At 38.9% G+C, this 21,223-nt stretch overlaps 1 protein-coding gene across 18 annotated transcripts in view; it reads right to left on the bottom strand.

Annotated features, from left to right (window-relative positions):
- Positions 1-20,377, bottom strand: part of HECTD1 (HECT domain E3 ubiquitin protein ligase 1) — a 76,879-nt gene extending 56,502 nt beyond the window's left edge. For 12 of the 18 annotated variants that reach the window (XM_086363715.1, XM_086363723.1, XM_086363717.1 and 9 more), the window contains exons 1-4: positions 20,059-20,377; positions 18,489-18,762; positions 4,318-4,552; positions 250-477 (exon numbers count right to left, since the gene is read on the bottom strand). In XM_086363715.1, coding sequence (XP_086219841.1) covers positions 250-477; positions 4,318-4,552; positions 18,489-18,628 — 603 coding nt within the window. In that variant the 5' untranslated portion in view covers positions 18,629-18,762; positions 20,059-20,377. The remainder of the gene's footprint in view (positions 1-249; positions 478-4,317; positions 4,553-18,488; positions 18,763-20,058) is intronic. The other 6 variants (XM_086363716.1, XM_086363724.1, XM_086363718.1 and 3 more) reach the window with 1 other exon arrangement.
- Between the last annotated feature and the right edge of the window lie 846 nt (positions 20,378-21,223).

Raw genomic sequence — 21,223 nt, 5'->3', positions numbered from 1 at the left:
ATGTGGATATTTTTCCCCACTAAATTCATACTACAGAACTATACAATCCATAGTTGGCTGAATTCATAGTTTTGGAACCCCAGATAGGGATGGCAGACTATAAAGTTATGTGCACATTTCCAACTGTGCAGAGGGTCAGCACCTCTAACCCCCGGGTTGTTCAAGAGTCAACTTTATATCATAGTTATAACCAGAGGACACTATAAAATCACTTTTTGAAAATAAAGTACACAGAAGCTATTTAATTACCTGATGATCTTCATGTTTTAATAAACTAGACAGAGATTCTACACAAATTTCTAAAGAAGAATCTTGAGGTTCCATTTTGCCACAGAGTCTTGACACCACAGCCATGGCAGAGTGCAAGGTGTCTTTATGAACCAGGTGTCCACTATCACGAATGAAGGTAAGCACACAATTCAAACCACCAGCCTCGAAGACTGCTCCTGATTCACGAGTGCATATTAGTTCTAAAACCTACAGTAAAATAAAATAAACAGAAGAATACAGTAAGTTCAATTTTCATTTTCAAGACTGACAGAACGTGATACACCCTCCAAATATATTAGAAGTCATTTAAAAAGTAAGGGCAGGGTCTGAGAAAGGGTGGGTGTGAGGGGCAGGAGCTATATCTGGCTGTGAAGATGCCAAGAAGTAGTCCCTGAAATAGCCCAAGAAGGTGACCAACAAGATGGACTGGGAAGATACGGCATTCAAGTTGAAACAGAAATTAGAACAGAAGAAACTCAGGGAGTAGGCCCCCTGGCCACAGGTGGAATTAAGAAATTGGGCAGAAAGCTGTCCCTTGTGCCTGAGGCAATGGTGATTTTTAATTCCATTCTTATTTAAACATCCAGATTCCCTGCCATACAATGCTGCTATCAATAGCTAGAATGAAGTCTTGGAGCCTATTGTACACACTTAACCTTTCATTAAAAAAAAAAAGTGAAGCAAAACAGAATAAATTAATTTTAATATATTTTATTTAACACAATATGTCCAAAGTGTCATTATTTCAACATGTAATCAATATAAAAATCATTGGTATCTTTTGTGCATTTAGTCTTCAAAAACCCATGTATATTTTAATTTGGGGCAGCCACATCTGAAGTGTTCAACAGTCACATATAGCTACCATATTAGACAGCATAGGTTTAGGTGGTGAAACCTGTATGGCAAGCTAAGAACTACAAGTAATTTAGCAAAAGTCTATAAAAGTCCTAGACATTAAAAAAACAAATCAATAAATGCCAACTATTCATTATCTTCACACATACTCTACGAATATTAAGACATTATAAATCACTTTGGGGGCAAGTTTCTCTGAGCCCACCCATGTGTCTATCCACAAGCACTGTACTCTTCTTCCTCCTAATAAACACCTTACTTGCTTCACTATAAAAAGAAATTAAAAATACATTAAAAAAAAAATCACTTTTTGGAACTTCTCTGTGACCAGTGGCTAAAACTTCACACTCCCATGCAGGGGACACCAGGTTCCCTTGTCAGAGAACTAGATACCACATGCTGCAATGACAGTGTTTTGCAGGCTGCAAGTAAGGATCCCACAGCTAAAAGACCCAGAGCAGCCAAATAAATAAATATTTAAACACAAATAAATAAAAGTCACTTTTATTTTCTAAATTATATGATATTTAATACGTTCATATAACTAGAACTAGGGTCCATAGTTCTTACAGGCATACCAGAAATTTAGACTTTATTCTGTAAGCAAGAAAAATGTTTCAAGCAGGAAAAATAATATGATTGGATTCCCAGTTAATAACTGGGGAAAACAGGGTTTAAGAAGAGTGTAGAGGCAAACGCAAAAACTCAAGCATTAATATTCCTGAAAGGATGAGGGCTTAACCAAGGCAATAACGGCAGGAACAAATAGAAGAAAATAAACTAGAAAAGCACTTGATCATTAATTACATGTGTGGAGTGGAGAAAAGCAAATAAAAGATAAAGTACAGGTTACTGTCTAAAGTGACTGAGCACAAGTTGATGCCACTTATCAAGAGAGGAGTTTATCTGTAATGAAAGACAATGAATTCAGGCAACAGGTGAATATGTCCAACAGGCCTTTGAATATGGAGTCTAGAACTTGAGAGAGAAGTCACTTCTAGAGATAAAGATGTAAAGGGCATATATTTATATATGAATGGTACTGATGCTCATAGATGAGACTGTCTAGGCAGATAGACAAATTTCATCTTAAAGCTTAAATATATAGCTTTAAGAAGGTAAAAACAGAACCTTAGGAAGTACTACCACTGAAGAAGTGAAGAATGAATTAATAATCTGCAAAGGAAAAAGAGAAAGGGAGAGCAGGGTATTAGCAGATAAGAAAAAGTTTGAAAATATAGCTCAGTGAATATATGCAATGGATTAAAGTCCTAGTTCTGGAAGAAAACTGAAGTGATGTGAGCAAGAGGGGAAAAAACTCTGAACAGAAAAATGGATACCTCTTCCTCTGAGGCCAGACACAGACAGAAATACATCGATATACACAGAGAAGAAAGTCAAGATATTAAAACCTATAAAAACAACTCTCAAAGCATGGGGAAGACATTTTCAGGGGTCCCTGTTTTTTTCATACGACTATAACAGTAATTGTCTTTTTCTTTCTTATTCCTTTAGGAGTGTAAGGTAGAGTTTTCTAAAAGTGATATGAATTGAGATATAGCAAAAGGCTGAATGCAGAAGCAGATATTAGGATCTGGCTGTCTTCTATTAAGTCACAAATTTCAAACGAGACTCACAAAAATGCTTAACAATGCTACTTTTCTCACTAAATTTCTCTTTCTTCGGGGTATATTTTCATTAAAAATGTAATGTATGTTAACACATACTGAGCTTGTTATTTTATGATAAATGAATAAATGTTTCTAGAGTCTGTTTTAATATCTAAGATGGTAAATAGAAACAAGCAGAACCTACATAAACAAAAGCTCTTTGCAGGTCCTTAATACTTTAAGACTTATAAAGGGATCCTGAGGCAAAAAGTTTGAAAATTGCTAAACTAGTGATAGCATATTAAAAAGCAGAGACATTACTTTGCCAACAAAGGTCTGTCTAGTCCAAGCTGTGGTTTTTCCAGTGGTCATGTATGTTTGTGAAAGTTAGACTGTAAAGAAAGCTGAGCACTGAAGAATTGATGCTTTTGAACTGTGGTGTTGGAGAAGACTCTTGAGAGCCCCTTGGACTGTAAGGAGATCCAACCAGTCCATCCTAAAGGAGATCAGTCCTGGGTGTTCACTGGAAGGGCTGATGCTGAAGCTGAAACTCCAATACTTTGGCCACCTGATGTGAAGAGTTGACTCACTGGAAAAGACCCTGATGCTGGGAGGGACTGGGGGCAGGAGGAAAAGAGGACGACAGAGGATGAGATGGCTGGATGGCATCACCGACTCAATGGACATGAGTTTGGGTAAACTCTGGGAGTTGGTGATGGACAGGGAGGTTTGGCGTGCTGCAATCCATGGGGTCGCAGAGTCGGATACAACTGAGCGACTGAACTGAACTGAGAGCAGCAAGAATCATAAAAAGGAATGAAAATATTTAGGAATTTTTTAAAAAAAGTGAATCACATAAAGTCTAAATATGTTCACTAAGCAGCTCCAATAAACTACTTACCAGTACTGATGCTTTTAGAGTCACATAAAGTTAATAATTAGTCCCACCAAGAATAAAATGAAACAGCTAACTCTAACAGGAGTATAGCAAAATAATTAAATTCACAGGCCCTGGAATCAGACTTCCTAAATCTTCAAATTACTCATCATTGAATCTTGGCTCTCTGCCACTAATTCCCTGTATCACCCCAAGCAAGTTACTTCATCTCACTATGCTTGTATTTTTTTCACCTACAAATATAAGTGATAATATTAGCAGCACCTACCTCATACAGAGTTGTCATGAAGTTAAATGAGTTAATACATGCAAAGTGTTTAGAATGATGCCTAGTAGATTACTGTTAGTTGTCCCGGTCATTAACACATGCATATAAAGTCATTTTGGGTAAGATCAGAAATAACCTGTATCAACGGGTTAGAGGCTACCAGAAACCAAACAGCACTGAGGCAACACAGAAAAGCACTATCAGTGACCTACAATTCTTCTTTAAAGATTTCTTTCCCCAAGGCATATGGGATCTCTTTTGGTACCACAAGGACTATGACTTCCACTGTTTTCAACCACTCTCAGTAAAAGCTGATAATGAAAAGAATTTCATTTTTTTTTTTCTTTTTTGCAAAGTGTACTTTTCACTCTCTGAGAGATCTTCAAATGTACCAATAAATAATTGAGACTTACCTTTACACACTGTTCAGCTAAGTCTCTGCTTGTTCTGTTGTTAAGTTCAACCACAACCAAACGATTGCAAAGTGCTTTTATAGCTCCATCTACCCCAACAATCCTTCGGGTGCATTCTGCAGATACATCCAGGTAGTATGTTATGGCACGGGCTGTTACCTCCAACACATTGTCTGGAGCACTTTCATCAAGAAATATTTTGCAGAGGGCTGGTAAGAAAGTGCGAGGAGGGCATCTGTAGTGAAAGAAATCATATTACACCCAGGATTACTAAATTCTTAACATCCGAAAGTCACCAATGTAACAGATAAGAAAAACTATCACATAATACATTATATTCAATACTCCGTTCCACATGTATATTAGGTAAGATTTCTCATATTGCTTTTGTTGCCATAATAACACTCACATGCTAATTTCATCATTGCTGAAAATATCAGGTGGTAAACAGTTTAAAGTAGCAGCATTAACTTGAAACCATGTTCAAAAAACATTCCTATTCAATACTCAGCTCCAACATCAACTCTCTAAAACCTTCCCTAACCTCTCCAAATAGTTAAGTGGTACTTTCAGGTTCCTAAAGCCTCATAAAAACTGTACCCACACTGTTTAATGTATCATTTTATTTCCTTATTTACATTAAGAGTTCCTGAATGCCAGGAACGTTGTTCAATTCATGTTTTACGGGAATCGTTCAATTTATGTTTCATGGCAACAAATGCTGATTTGGGGTTTAACAGACCAGGGTAAGACCCAGAACAACAGCTGTGTAACCTTTCTGGTCCTATTTCCTCATTTGTAAACCAAAGATGATATCTATAAACAATATCTACTTTATATGGATGTTATGAAGATCTGATAACATTATACACATTAAACACTTAGCTCAGTACCTTGGCACCATATTAAACTAATTAACATTAGCTCCCCTTCCCTCCTATGAATAGCTAATGTGTGCTATATAAACCTGCATAAGACAGCTTTATCAAAAGCACATTTTACATTTTTAAATCAACATTTTATCAACACCTAAATGATAAAAAAAACCCACATAAATTACATTTAGTAAAGATCCTAGTTATATGCCATCAAACACTTTAACCTAGCTGCATAAACTGAACTTTAAATGATCTACAGATACCACCAAAGGCACTATAGTCATTCCTCCATATTCAAAAAGGAAAGATGTCAGGGCCCCCTGTAGATACCAAAATCTCAGGATATTCAAGTTCATAAATTAAACAGTGTGGATACAGACAGCTTACTGTATTCTCAACATTTCAGCTGAATTGTTTTTCATCCAAATTTTAGTCTGCACATATCTTTAGTAGTTTTTAAAAAATATCTGTATGAAAGTCAAAGTAACTTTTCCCTTTCTAATCTGCTTGGATGATGTTCACTTTAGGGGTCCAGCAGCAGGAATATTATCAAAGATAAAGACCTCTTGCATTCAGTGATTAAACACAAGTGGGTTTTACTAGCCAGCATCATTGGCAACCTAGGTCACATCGTTTTGTTGCTGTTGTTCAGTCGCCAAGTCATGTCCAACTCTTTGTGATGCCATGAACTGCAGCATGCCAGGCTTCCTGTCCTCCATTTTCTCACGGAGCTTGCTCAAATTCATGTCCACTGAGTCGCTGATGCCATCCAACCATCTCATCCTCTGTCTCACCCTTCTCCTCTCGCCCTCAATCTTTCGCAGCATCAGGATCTTTTCCAATGAATCAGCTCTTTGCATCAGGTGGCCAAAGTATTGGAGCTTCGGCATCAGTCCTTCCAATGAATATTCAGGGCTGATTTCCTTTAGGATTGACTGGTTTGATCTTGCTGTCCAAGGGACTCTGAAGAGTCTTCTCCAGCACCACAGTTCGAAAGCATCATTTCTTCAGCGCTCAGCCATCTTTGTTTTTTAATTAATTATTTTAATCGGAGGCCAATTACTTTACAATACCGTGGTGGTTTTTGCCATACATCAACATGAATCAGCCACGAGTGTACATGTGTCCCCCTATCCCGAACCCCCTTCCACCCCTCCCCGATCCCATCCCTCTGGGTTGTCCCAGTGCATGAGTGCCCTATTTCATGCATTGAATTTGGACTGGTCATCTATTTCACATATGGTAATGTACATGTTTCAATGCTATTCTCTCAAATCATCCCACCCTCACCTTCTCCCACAGAGTCCAAAGTCTATTCTTTACATCTGAGTCTCTTTTGCTGTCCTGCATATAGGGTTGTTGTTACCATCTTTATAGTCCAACTCTCACATCCGTACACGACTAGTGGAAAAACCATAGTTTTGACTATATGGACTTTTGTTGGCAAAGTGATGCCTCTGCTTTCTAATACACTGTCTAGGTCTGTCATAGCTTTTCTTCCAAAGAGCAAGCGTCTTTTCATTTCATAACTGCAGTCACCATCCACACGGATTTTGGAGCCCAAGAAAATGAAATCTGACCGTTTCCACATTTTCCCCATCTATTTGGCATGAAGTGATAGAACTGGATGCCATGATCTTAGTTTTTTGAATGTTTATTTTTAAGCCAGTTTTTTCACTCTCCTCTTTCAGCTTCATCAAGAGGCTCTTTAGTTTCTCTTCACTTTCTGTCACTGAAGTGGTATCATCTGCATATCTGAGGTTGTTGATATTCCTCCCAGCAATCTTGATTCCAGCCTGTGATCCGTATCCAGCCCTGCATTTCTCATGACATACTCTGCATATAAGTTAAATAAGCGAGGTGACAATATACAGCCTTGACATATTCCTTTCCCAATTTAGTTACTTGTAATTTTTCTGAGGAGGAGGATAAGATTAGATTATGGAAGATAGTCCAGTAGTTCTCAGGGAAGATTGGAATGACTAGCATATTGAAATCTTGAAGCATTTTTACTGCTCTCTGCACTGGCATATGTAGTATGAATATACTGAAGAGATAAGATTGTAAAAGCGTTAATACTACTGAGAAACAACACAGTCTTATTAAAAAGTAGTTTCCCCCCCTCCCCGAGAAAACAGTAGTTTTTGAAAAAAGAATAAAAAATTTTGAAGTTGACAGTCGTCACATTAAATGGCAAGAATGGATCTACCATATGCTTTATATTAAGAATAAGAAAATTGTTCATCTATCTTATGAATGGTACAAAAAACTAGTCATCAAAAAACAAAATTTGACTAGTACAAAATTTGTATTAGTCAAAACAAAATTTGACTAGTACAAAAAACTAGTCATCAAAAAACAAAATTTGACTAGTACAGAATTTGTACTAGTCAAAACAAAATTTGACTAGTACAAAAAACTAGTCATCAAAAAACAAAATTTAAGAGAAATGTTCGGTATAATTATCTATATTTCATGGGGAAATGTGGTATCTTATTGGGGGAATAAACTATGTTCCCTGCTCGTGTTCTTGAACAATTTAAAGGGATAATTAAAAAACAAAAACCAGAAAGTTCTAAACAGATTCTCAGCCTTTAACTGTGATTAATTTTATTTCTAAGAGAAAAATAAAAGTATTCTGCATAAGTAAAAGCTTATTTTATTTCAGGTATAATGAAAACCTGCTTTGGGAACTTTTCAAAGGTGTGGTATAAAATATCTATTGTAAACTTCTGGCTGTTGGACAAGAAAAAAAAAATTTGTTTTCCTAGCTCCTGAGTTACTTTTTCAACCATGAGAAAGTATTTTAGGCATATTCACTAGTTTTTCAATTCAGAAACCAAAGCAATTTACAAAAACCCCAACAATACAAATTAACTATAAACTGAGCAAAAGAAGTAGAGAAAACATGTAAAGAGTAATTAATGAATTCTGAAAAGTACAGAATAGTTGAAAGAACTATAGCTATATTACTTGAAAGTTCATATTGCAACTAAAACAAATTATAACAAATGTTGTTTTTTTTAACATTCTGCTTGATAGCCTGCTTTAAGACAGTTATCATGATATAAACATTTATAAGGCCTTAAAACCATCTTTTTACTTGTTGGTTAGTATCCATTTCTTTCTATCATTTCCAAAGTAACCCTGTGTTGATAAGAAGCACTTGACTGTGTTCTTATGAACAAGACCTTCACATTTCTTTCCTTTTTCCTGGGCTATAACCACAAACACAACTTTTCTTTGGTGTGAATCCATGTTAACAGATATGAAGAAAAAAATTTACATAATCAAGAAAATTCAATGAGTTATTTCACACCTTGTCTTCAATTTTCTCTTGGCTTAGTGACTCCCTTGGTTTTCCATTCTAGCCTCAGTTCTAAACTCCCTTCTCTTATCTAGTCGATCTCATCTATTCCCTTTGTTCATACACCATAGCTATAAATCTCATCTACATACTCCCAAAATATTATCTCTACTCCAGACCAACTAAATCACGATCTCCATTTAGAATTATCACAGGCATATTAAAATGCTAATGCTATGCTATGCTAAGTCATTTCAGTCATGTCGGACTCTGTGTGACCCCATGGACGGCAGCCCACCAGGCTCTGCCGTCCCTGGGATTCTCCAGGCAAGAATACTGGAGTGGGCTGCCATTTCCTTCTCCAATGCATGAAAGAGAAAAGTGAAAGTGAAGTCGCTCAGTCATGTCCAACTCTTAGCGACCCCATGGACTGCAGCCTACCTGGCTCCTCTGTCCATGGATTTTCCAGGCAAGAGTACTGGAGTGGGGTGCCATTGCTTTCTCTGGCATATTAAAATAAACTGGAGTGGGGTGCCATTGCTTTCTCCGGCATATTAAAATAAACATATTCAAAACAAATATGCCTCCATCCCCAATCACTGCTTTGCAAATGTCACAACCAAACAGAAAGCCAGAAACCTGACAATCATCCTTAGTTCTCCCCCTTAATTTTGCTCACGTTACACATCCAATCCATTAGTTAAACCCCAATAATTTTCTCTCTAAAATATATCCTAAGTCTGTCCACTTCTCTCCACACCATCTTTTACAAACCTAATCTAAACTAACTTCAAACTCTTGTTTGAACTACTGAAATAGCCACCTGGACATCCACATAAGAGATGTTTCACACCACTGTTGAGGAAGGTATTTCTAGAGGGAAGAGGAAGTCTGTCTGGAATAATGTGTAAGAGCATGAGCAAGACAAAGAGAGCATTTGTGTAGGGGCGTGTCCCAGTAATGAGCAACTGATACAGACAAGGGAAGTGATCAAATAAATAAGTATATAAATATATTGAGGACAATGGGAGCCAGATTTCTCATTGTAGCCTGGAGATGGAAACACAAAAAAGAAAACTAGAATGAACCCTGTGGTGTTAGATTTGAACTGGGGATGAACTCAGCGGGGATGAACAGATAGAAAGATAAAAACAAACAGATACTAATGTGTGAGATGATCCCTCTGTCTAAAATGCTTTTCTCCCAATTTTGCCCATGGCTGGTTCTTTGTCATCCTTCCTGTGAGCCTAAATGTCACCTCCTCAATTTCAGGGTTACCTTTTCTAACTACTCAAAACAGGACTCCTGGGTTTTTTGTTTTTTTTTTTTCTTTTGGTTTTAATTTACTTTGACAATTTATATTTGTATTTCATTTTCTGTTGTCCACTATAATTCTCTCCTAAAAATCTGCAAGCTCCTTGGGAATAGAGTTGTATTTCACACCGCACCCAACAGGGTTCTCTGCATATGGGAAGATACTCAAGTTTTATTTGCTGAATGAATGATATCAAGAAAAGGTAAGAACTTTCTTGCTTATAGAAAGAGAAACCAAACAAAAAGAATCCCATCAGCTCTCTTAGTGATCTGCTTCTTCATCCTTACGCCCAATGCCTCTCTAACATGTCTCCACTCCCCACACACAAGCCCAATCTCCATCAGGTCTCCTTCCCCTGCCCCTACCCTTCCCACAACACAAAAAGTGAATCCACTTTTATCTCTCATTTTCCATAGAACTGTTCTGAATTTCAATTGTGGTGGTGGTTACACGACTCTGTGTTTGTCAAATCCATATGTAATTTAAATAAAGTTAAGAGCAAATTAAATTGCACGTATACAATAATCACAGTCCTTCCTGAACATACTGAAAGAATACATCTACGGCACAAAAGTTTAGATGCCTCACAATTAAAGAGTTATTACAACTTGTAAACTTGCTAAATATTTACCTCTTATATCATAGGTAGAAATTACTTTTACATATTAAATCCAATCTAGTACTATACCAGACCAACTTACAGACCCAAAGGTGGCCAAATTAGGAAAGTTTAAGATCACTCACAGTCTCCACGGAACTACTGTCAGACCAGTCAACCACAAAAATGAGACTAAGTAGAATCCAACTTAAGCAAGTTTCCAAAATACTACCTGCAATGACGAAAGAATCTTTCCCTAATGGAAGCAGAGATAACTTAAAACAAGAACAAAAAGTTTCATGAGGTTACAAAGAATTTCCCTTGAGAACTGCAATATCTTCTATACTATTACTACCATATGCTTTTTCCACACTATATCACTTGGACTTGGGCCAAGATTTCAGAAGATGTACAATACTAAGAAAGCAAACATTTTAAAAATAAAGTTATCTATAATAGTGATGTCTTATTGAATATAGCCTGTAAATTGAACACATCACTTACTTTTAAAAAACTAAAAATTTTAAATGTAAAAGATTAATAAATTTTATTTCCTGAAGATAATAAATAACATCTTTTGACCCCACTTTATCTTTTATTCCATTCTTGCCCCTGCTCCCATTCTGGACTTTGTATTTCTTAACTAAAAATAACTCCTGGCGTAACAGTTGAAAATTACAGCTTTCCCTCTAAAAGAAAAAGGAGTAAGTCAAATTCCAGTATGTAGACTCTGCTGTTGTTCAGAATTTCTTCAATGTGTTCAGTATCTGGATATTAGCTATTGTACACCAGGCATTATGCTTAGCAATGGAAAACAAAAGTAATAGTGTCTATGTGTGAGATACAGCAGAGGTCTTTGAAGGCACCTAAATTGTACTCACTAGGTAAAGAGCACAACAGATTTTATAAAAGGGAATGATACATTCAAATCAGTATTTTCAGAATATAGTCAATTACACTTCAATAAAACTGGGGGGAAAATACCATAAAAATATTTTATGACTGTAGCTCTGCGTATTGTTAGCTTATAGGCAGGGGCATCTGTTATGAAGTCACTAGCACTACATGAACATAATCATTTCCCCAAACCCATTCTCATTGTTACCATTCCTTTAAAATCTCTTACTTCAGGGAGAAAACAGATGTCATCGGACAGAAATCTCTTCAAGTTTTTCCCATCAAACCTAAAAATCTTCATCTTTCCTGCCTTACAATAAGAAACACATTACCGTAAGTCTATCTCATTGGAAAAGACTCTGATGCTGGGAGGGATTGGGGGCAGGAGGAGAAGGGGACGACAGAGGATGAGATGGCTGGATGGCGTCACCGACTCAATGGACGTGACTCTGAGTGAACTCCGGGAGATGGTGATGGACAGGGAGGCCTGGTGTGCTGCGATTCATGGGGTCGCAAAGAGTCGGACACGACTGAGTGACTGATCTGATCTGATCTGATCTCTTCATCAGTACATCAGAGCTTTGACACTCTGTGTGGGATTTTTCTGACCAACAGCTTCAGCATTATTTGACAACATACTAGGAATGTAGAATATTAGTCACCACACCAGACCAAACGAATCAGAATTTGCATCTTAACAAGATCCCCAGGTGATTCACAGTATGCACATTACAGTTTAAAAAGCACTACTATTGACAGCAGCCAACGCTCTCCCAGTTTCTCAGAATCTGAATACTATGAATTCTCTATTCTCTCTCCTCTATGACCTCTAAAAGAAAAAGCCCCACACTATTTTTCCCAATACAACCTTCTCAAAAAAGTTTTCCACACTCTGGTCTCCATTTCCTCCTGTTACTCCTCAACCCATTCAAATCTGGTCCTCAAACCACTCCACTCAGCTCTCATTAAGATCAATGATCTTGAGAATGTTGCTAAATCCAAAGGACATCTTTGAGTCTTCACCATACTTGACCTTTCACCCGTATTCAGCACAACTGTCCTTTCTCTTCTTTAACCACTCTCTTTCTTGTGTTGACATGTACACTAATGATGTAAAAGCAATGGTGGATAAACTCCTGGTGCTTTAGCATGAATCAAGGCAGCAGCATTAAACTGTACCATTGGTAATCGTTTATTTTCATTGCCAAGCTATAGCATGAAAAGAAAGGTCAACTTCACTACTTTAATAAAGCAAATATATATATACATATATTTTATTAAACCTCAAGCCTTTTTTAATTAAAAAAAATTTACAATATTGTGTTGGTTTCTGCCACACAATCTCAAATCTTTTAATTTGTATTTTTTTAATATCCTACTTAAACAAATAGGAAGTAAGCATAAAGCACTTCTGCATACTCAAGAAAGATGGTTGTGTCAAGGAAATGTAGTTTACAACTGCTGGAGAGTTGAACTGGCCACTTGTTTCATGCAACATCTTTTTTACCTGAAAGAACTTTAGACAAATTGTGGTTACTCAGACTTGGATATCTAGCAAACATTTTTTCAAAAATTAACCAAGCAAGCATTCCACCTCAAGGAAAAACAACTGACAGTATTTGCTGCCAATGATAACATTCGAGCTTTCAAGCAAAGTTACAACTTTGAAAAACTTGCTCCTGCCACCATGAGCTTGACAGATCCCATTATTTGAAGACTTTTCTGATTAAGTACTTATAATAACAAATATGAGTTTGTGACAGTGTAGAATGGTATATGGCAACACCAGGAATATCTGTATAACTCAGCAGATCAATATTTTTCACATGACCAGTGCAAGATCTTTTAAACTTACACATGGGTTTAAAAAAAACAAACAACCCACTCAAAGTACCAAACAATAGATTAGTACCAATAGATTTTAATCTACAAGAGTACAAGTTCATTGACATGATTTCAGAATCCACATTATATTAACTCTCAAGAAACTATCACTTTGCCCACTTTGGGTATGATATCAAATGAGTATGATATCAAACTATACATAATCATGCAAAGACATCATTACAACATTCCTCCCTTTCCCAGCTACATCTATTGGAGGATGATAATTTTTTCATATATTGCAATCAAAACAACATAATACAACAAAATAAATGCAAAGCAGATATGAGAATCTAGCCAAATCCAAATTCATGATCTCCACCCCTCAAAAACATGGTCCTCCTGGGAATTTCTTGGTGGTCCAGTGGTTAGGACTTAATGCTTTCACTTGCAGGGGGCCGGTTTCAATCCCTGGTTGGAGAACTAAGATCCCACAAGTCATGTGGTGTGACCAAAAAAACCAAAAACGAAAACATGGTCCTCTTTTGATTTTCTCTCTCACTGAATGGCATCATCATCCATTGTAATCTGAATTATCCATGGTACTGTCTTCTTTCTCACTATGATATCCAATCATTCAACTATTTGACTATTCTACCTCCAAAATCTAAGTCTACAAGCATTTATTCTGTCCTCATCACACATTTATTATCATAGAGCAGAAAAAATTAGTATTTTTAAGACACATTTAATCCCATCACTCACTCTTTTATATCTCTGCTCTTAAGAAAAAACCAAAAGCATACACAAGATTCCATCTGATCTTGCCCCAACTTTCAACACAGTTCTCCAGAGACCTTTCCACGCCCAGTCATACTACCTTTCTCCAAATTCCTCAACCACGACATGCTCATCCCACTTCAAAATTCTTCACCTGTTGCGTTCCCTTTAAACATCCTTCTATCCCACCACCTTATACTTCATCCTTTAAATTCTTACTCATCCTTCGTATCTCTAAGAAAAACCACTCTGACTACCCCTACTCCTCCAGATCATGCCCCTGCTACCTTCTGTCACAGCACTCTGAACTTTTCCTTCATTGCACTTATCAAAGCTTGTAACCACTATTTCTATAATTATTTAATATGTGTTCCTTATTAGACTACTAGGCACCTTAAGAGCAGAGATTGTTATCTACTTTGGTCATCATATTTTTTTTAACAGTAAAAAGTAGGAAGACAATTTAAAAGATTAAAAGACTTAACACTGTTGTAGGTATTTTTAAATAGTTTTTACTGTACATACACAATAGGAGGCTTTTACCACTGTATTCAGTATTGGAATCCAAACTTGAGGCAGTCTTTCTTAGGATATTTCTCTCTGGGAGGATACACCAGGAAAATGATTAATGGTGGTTGCCTCTGGAGAGGAGAATTGGTCACCCAGGAGACTTATACTTTACTGTATATCCTTCTGTGTCTTCATAATTAAGTAAAATGATTATTTTTTTAATATGAGCTTTCTGGTAACTAAAAGCACTATCCCTAATATTCCATTTACTAGATCTTCTGGGGAGATGTTAGATTCTTCCCAGAAGACATAAATTATATTATTTGAAGATTTAGTAACAGGATCTACAACTGCCCAGGATTTATCTACTTTTAAGAATATGTACAATGATCACCTATTTTGATGTGAATGCAAAACTACTCATTTATAACTCATTAAATTTATCTCAAATGTATAACGTAAATTTAACTCACTAATGTATCACAGATGAAAGCAAAAGCTAACTCAGAACTTGAATTTTACTTTCTAGAGCATTACCTTGTTAAGTTCAGGCATAATTATCACAGCTTCACAGAAAATGTGTATCCCTTAACTTCAAAAAGACTGTCAAGGGGTTTCTCTTGTGGCTCAGTGGTCTAAAGAATCCACCTGAGACACAGATTGAATCCCTGGTCAGGAAAGATCCCAAATGCCTCAGAGCAACTAAACCCACGCACCTCAACTACTGAGCTCTGGAGCCTGTGCGGCCACTACTGAGGCGACAGGCTGCAACCACTGAAGTCCAAGTGCCTAGAGTCTGTGCTCCATAACAAGAGGAACCACGGCAAGGAGAAGCTTGCACAGCACAACAAAGAGGAGCCCCTGCTCATCACAACTGGAGAAATGCCCGCAGAGCAACGGAGACCCAGCGCAGCAAAAAATAAATTAAAAACAAAAGTCAGAATGGGTACAAAAAAATGGATAGCCATGTACAATATTAAGTTAAAGAAAGAGAAACACTTAACTGTTATGTTTAAAGCACTATGTTAGGCATCTCACTTGTATTATCACATTTAATCTCCATGAAAACCTATACCCATGTCTATCTCATTCCAAAGGCCATTATTTTTACCACACCATATGCCTTTCCTGACTAAACAAACATATAACTACTAATAAAAGCTAATCAGACAAAAACTTATCTGAATATATAGGCATCTTTTGCTTTACTTGACATAACTAAAAGGATTACTTGCTACTATCTTATGAAATTAAGTTAAAAGATATTTTCACCCATATTTAAAATGTGCACATCATCCTGCTTTTCTCCTGTCTTATTTGTTGACTGTTTCAAAGAATTTTTAAAGGTTCTTCAAAACCCACCAGTTTCATGAAATAAAGTCTCCAAATAAAATTCAAGATTAGATATTTAATGACATTAAATTAGCTCACTTTACTCAAAAACACTTTTCACATTCTTTCCTTTACTCCTCACAAGGAGCGAACCAGATATGAGATTACTGTCACTTTTACAGAGGAAGAAAGTAAAGCTCTCAAGGGGTAAACTTTATTTAGCAAACCAAGAATCTGAACCCAGGTCTCTAATGACACACAGCCATTCTTTCCACCTCACCATGCTGCATATCTGGTTTAAAGAAACTAAAGACAATTTTCCTTCTGACAACAAGAAAATCTGGCTGCTGAATGAAGAAAGCAAGTTAAAGGTTTAAAAAACAACTGTCATAAATTTAATCAAATGTCTACTTTTGATAGACAATCTGCTGCTGCTGCTGCTGCTGCTAAGTCACGTCAGTCGTGTCCGACTCTGTGCGACCCCATAGACAGCAGCCCAGCAGGCTCCTCTGTCCCTGGGATTCTCCAGGCAAGAATACTGGAGTGGGTTGCCATTTCCTTCTCCAATCTACTGATATGCTAAATAAAACAGGGCTAACCATTCCAATTTGAAATTCTCTTATACCTACACTTAGTAAATAAAAAATATAAATTGAATCTGATTTTAATTTCATCCACATTATATCAAATATGACTAAAGTCTGGAAAGGATAACGAAAAGAATAACAATTATAATAGGACAGTAGGATTTTGCATTGATGAGTTTGACATTTTAACAATTTCTTTTAAAATTGTTTTAATATAATGACACATTAGAAATGTCATTACAAATACCTCTACTACTACATGTTAGTACTTAATGGAAGATATGATAGTTGATGTGACTGGTACGTACGACTTTTTAAAATACCACAAGTAATTCTCAGGTTAATGAAAACCCTCTAATGAAAGCTATGAATGCTCAAAAATCTATTTCACTGTTCTATGATTCTGACCAAAACAAGTGTTAACAGAGGGGCTAAATTATTATGTTCTCAAAATTTGCCAATAACAATAACTACTTGAAATAAATGAGTCACAGACTGCGATTTGGAAACTTTGTTCATAAGGATTTTTATCTTAATAGTACCACCTCAATGGGACTTACAACTAAGATTATTAATTATTCATTTATTAACTCATCTTCATTAACGATCCATTCAAAAATGAAGATGATCAAAAATACATCAATTTAGTGAGTAATACAGCCTTATTCCCAACTTAAAGAAATTAAGATAATTATACCAAATTTTGTCAACATCTCAAACATTTTCTACTAATTACTTCAAAATCGCATTAAAACCAATATAGAAGCATCTGAGTTTTCATTTACTTATCACCAGAATTCAAAATTATAAATATAAAATAAATAAAAAACAAACATGTTCAGCATTTAGAAGAATGGTTAATCTAACTGGGCAAGTATCACATAAGAGGAAAAACATGGCATTAATGGCCAATCTAGTAATGATTCCTTAACATTTTTGCACAAATTCTACATAATCCTCTAAATAAAATTGCTTAAACTCTCAAATCTCAATCTGCTTCTACTATTCCAAAAACTATGTCATGTGGTTAACATTCAATTTATACCCTCTCCAAACTGAAATTTACAAAGCCATGATTTGCTTTAACAAAAGTACAGGAGATTCCCTGACAGTCTAGTGGTTAGGACTCAGTGCTTTCACTGCAGTGGCCTGGGTTCAATCCCTGGTTGGGGAACTAAGGTCCAGAAAGCCACACAGTGCCACCAAAAAACCAAAAACAATAAACAAACAAAAACCCAAAAACAACAATGCCAAAAAAAAAAAAGTGTCCTAAAACTTACCAATGAAGAAAGGGTATTCATTATTATCTGTATTTTCATATCAATTTCAAGTCAATTTCTTGATACAGAAATAAAGAAGCATTTGCATTTTCTGAGTTCATAACATGTTTTGAAAATGAATCAATCAGGTTATGGGGTAGAATTAGCATTCTCTACTAATTCCTATTCAATCAATAAACATGTATTTGTGTCATCACAATTATCATTACTGGAGTTAGTTTACCTACCAATTTTTATTTCTCAGAAGATTGTAAATGCAAAACTACAGAAACTTTTCAAAAGATAAGTTTTAAAACTCACTAAAGAAACTGGAGCCTATTATACAGACTGAAGTAAGCCAAAAGAAAAACACCAATGCAGTATACTAACACATATATATGGAATTTAGAAGGATGGAAACGATAACCCTGTATGCGAGACAGCAAAAGAGACATAGATGTATACAGAACAGTCTTTTGGACTCTGTGGGAGAGGGCGAGGGTGGGATGATTTGGGAGAATGGCATTGAAACATACATATTATCATATGTGAAACAAATCGCCAGTCCAGGTTCAATGCATGATACAGGGTACTCGGGGCTGGTGCACTGGGATGACCCAGAGGGATGGGATGGGAAGTGAGGTGGGAGAGGGGTTCAAGATGGGGAACACATATACATCTGTGGCGGACTCATGTCAATGTATGGCAAAACCAATACAATATTGTAAAGTAATTAGCCTCCAATTAAAATAAATTTATATAAAAAAAATAAAACTCACTGAAGAAAAATTTTATACAAACTCAAATCAGCAGATGGTTGAAAACATGTTATATACATGTCACTACAGCACCCCCAAATGAAGATGACGAAGGGCTGTACTTACGTTTCAAAACAACGATCCACGTTGTCAGACATCAAAAGCAGCATGCATAGCTGTTCAAGGGCTATTAGTTGCATGTCCCTTTCATCTCCTTGTCCCATCTGCAGCCATTCCAGCAATGTATCTGGGTCCACATCTGCCATTGTTTCTTAGGCTTCTTTGCTTAAATTTAAAAAGCAAAGGCAAAAAGTCCTTTAAATGTCCAGGACTGAACAGCGTGGGCTTAATTTTTTTTTCTCTTCTTTTACATCGGCTAGAGCCAGATTTTCTTGGTGCCCTAGGAATTAGAAAAGACTCGTAAGTATGTTTGGATAGTGTACTTAACCGTAGTTATCCAACTTTCCTTATTCCTCGGGTTTAACTTCATACATTGTACTAAATAAAACCAGTTTTGCACAAGAGTATAAGCTGATTAGGCTGCTGCTTAAACTGGAAGCCAGAGCCGTCTTTGTCAAAGTCAGTCAAACAAGCTTCGGATCCCACTATTGCTATCACGAACGTGTTTGCCAAAAGGCAAACAACACCTTACTAAGGGTTCTTTTTTTTTTTTCCCCCAGAAAACTTCTTTCCCCCTCCGTCATCCAAAGCTGATCTTCTGATAAGGATTAGATTCAGTATTTTAAGGAAACTTAGCACTTTGATCCAATTCCCCTCCAAATCAAGTCTCTACTTTAAAATTACCTTCAATTTCTTAAATTCTGCTGATTCAATTTACTGCTATCCTTAAGATGTCCAAATACAAACGATATACAAGATCTATGATTTGATTAGGAATTTTGGCAGTAGCAGCAACTGTTCTTAAAAGTTTAAAAAGAAATGCTACAAGTAAGTGCAATGGACTAACACGTTACAGATCAGAACACAGGCCAATCTGCGGTCCTCTTTCCCCATCCTCACCGAACGGGGCAGTTGGTTAAAAACAGCAGCAGCAACAACAGAGAAGCAGCCACAACAGGCAAGTCAATACAAAAACTCATAAGCACTCTGACAAGAGGACAGCGTTGGGTCCCATGTAACCCAGCTGCAGGTGCATAAATCCAGCGGCAGGTTCCGGTGGGCACCCAACGGCGGCGATCTGCAAGGGTGACCCAAAACTCGGGGCCCAGCCGACCCAGCGCGGGAGACGCAGGCACCGCGCTCCGGTTTTCCCGAACCAAACCCGGCTAAGTTAGCTACCTGTGTCGAGGAGGAGGGTAAGTTTGGAGGTGGAGCTGCGAGCCTCTCTACCCCAGAGGAGGAGGCCGGAGCAGGCAGGGCGATGGGTCTCCCGGGAGCGGCGCCCGGAACTCCGAGGCCCGGCGGGACGTCCCTGGCCCCGTCGGGCGGCGATCCTTTCTCAAGGACAAGGGGGCCATCCATGGGCTCAGGCTCGGACAAACCGGGGCCTGCCGTGGGCAGGGTCGGGGGAGGTAAACAAAGGGGCCAAGCGGGTGAGTCGGCGGCAGTCCGCCGACCTCACCAGGGGCTGGGGTCTCGCTCCCAGGCTACTGCCAGGCATCCCTGATCTCGGAACCAGGCCTGACCCTTCCGACCGCCGAAGACGCTCCTGCGTCCCCTTTCCTCAAGCTCTTACCCAGGCCTGTCGTCTCAAACCGCTCCGGTCCAGCTCCAAGCAGGCCGCGGGCTGAGCCAGGCCCGGCCGCGGCCCTCGAGTTCCCAGGAAGCCGCAGGCCGCGCAGGTCGAGCCGGGCTGGCGGCACAGGAAAAGCCGCGCCTTGTCCCTCCCCTTCCTCCGCAGGGACCTGCTGACAGGAAAGCCAGAGGTTCCCCAGACCGGCGGCAGCCAGCTCACGTCCCGTCTCCGGCACGCGGCTCCTCAGGCCCTGCAGTTTAGAGGCCCGCGCCGTGCAGCCGGCGGCGGCGGCGGGGGGAGGCCGCGTCCATCGCGATCCGGGAGGGGGAAGGGAGGAGGGTCGGGGGAGAGCCGGGCGGGGAAGCTGAGGAGGGCAGCAGTGCGCCGCGGAGGCGGAGCAAATGGGCTCCGCTGGCTGCGACCCCGCCGGCCGCCACGTGGGGCGCTGTGGAGACCCGTCGGCCCGAGGCGCAGGGTCGCAGAGCCCCGGGGCTCGGAGCGACCGGTAGCTTCGTCGCCGCTACCGAAGGTCTCCGGCTTCCTCGGCCTCGTCAGCTGTCGCTTTGCTATCGTACACTCTGCGCCTTCACGTTTCGTTGTCAATTCAAGCGCACTCCCAGCACCGCGCGCACACGGGTACACGCACGCTCAGCGTGTTTTGCACGGTGTGTATACACTTGGCGTGCTCTTGCTGAAAGCCCCCACGCTGCACGTCAAAGCTGCGGCCCAACCTGTCCTGGCCCGGCCTCCCGCCCGCCTCTGCGACCCGGCCTCCGGCGAGAGCTTCCCCTCCTCGCTGGTCACCCCTCCTCGCGCACGGAAGTGCGTCGCGGGAAGAAAAGCGCCACCCTTCGGTCCTGGGAGGCAAACTGCCCGGCAGTTCAGAAAGAAAACCTTTAACCACAACCCTGGGAGGTAAATATTGTCGAGTATCCTCTCCACTGTACAGACGAGAGAGCTGAGGTTCCAAAAGGTTTGAATTCAGGCCCGGTGGCGTTCCCAGGAAGCAGCAGTACCGTGTGTTCGACTTTTTCCTATGGGTTGTGATCTTAAGTATGTCCGTAGTTATTCCCTTCGAACGTTTTATTTCACACGCGTTGAACACAAAATATGCCTGCTTATGAGAAGCGCTTGGAGACATCTGAGACGTAATTAGTTGGAAATG

The sequence above is a fragment of the Bos grunniens genome, chromosome 21 (assembly GCF_055505025.1).
Source record: "Bos grunniens cultivar Pamir isolate PY7600 chromosome 21, Bosgru_T2T1.0, whole genome shotgun sequence".
NCBI lineage: Eukaryota > Metazoa > Chordata > Mammalia > Artiodactyla > Bovidae > Bos > Bos grunniens.
The sequence above is the reverse complement of the archived record's forward strand: the minus strand, read 5'-3'. Positions and strand labels throughout refer to the sequence as shown.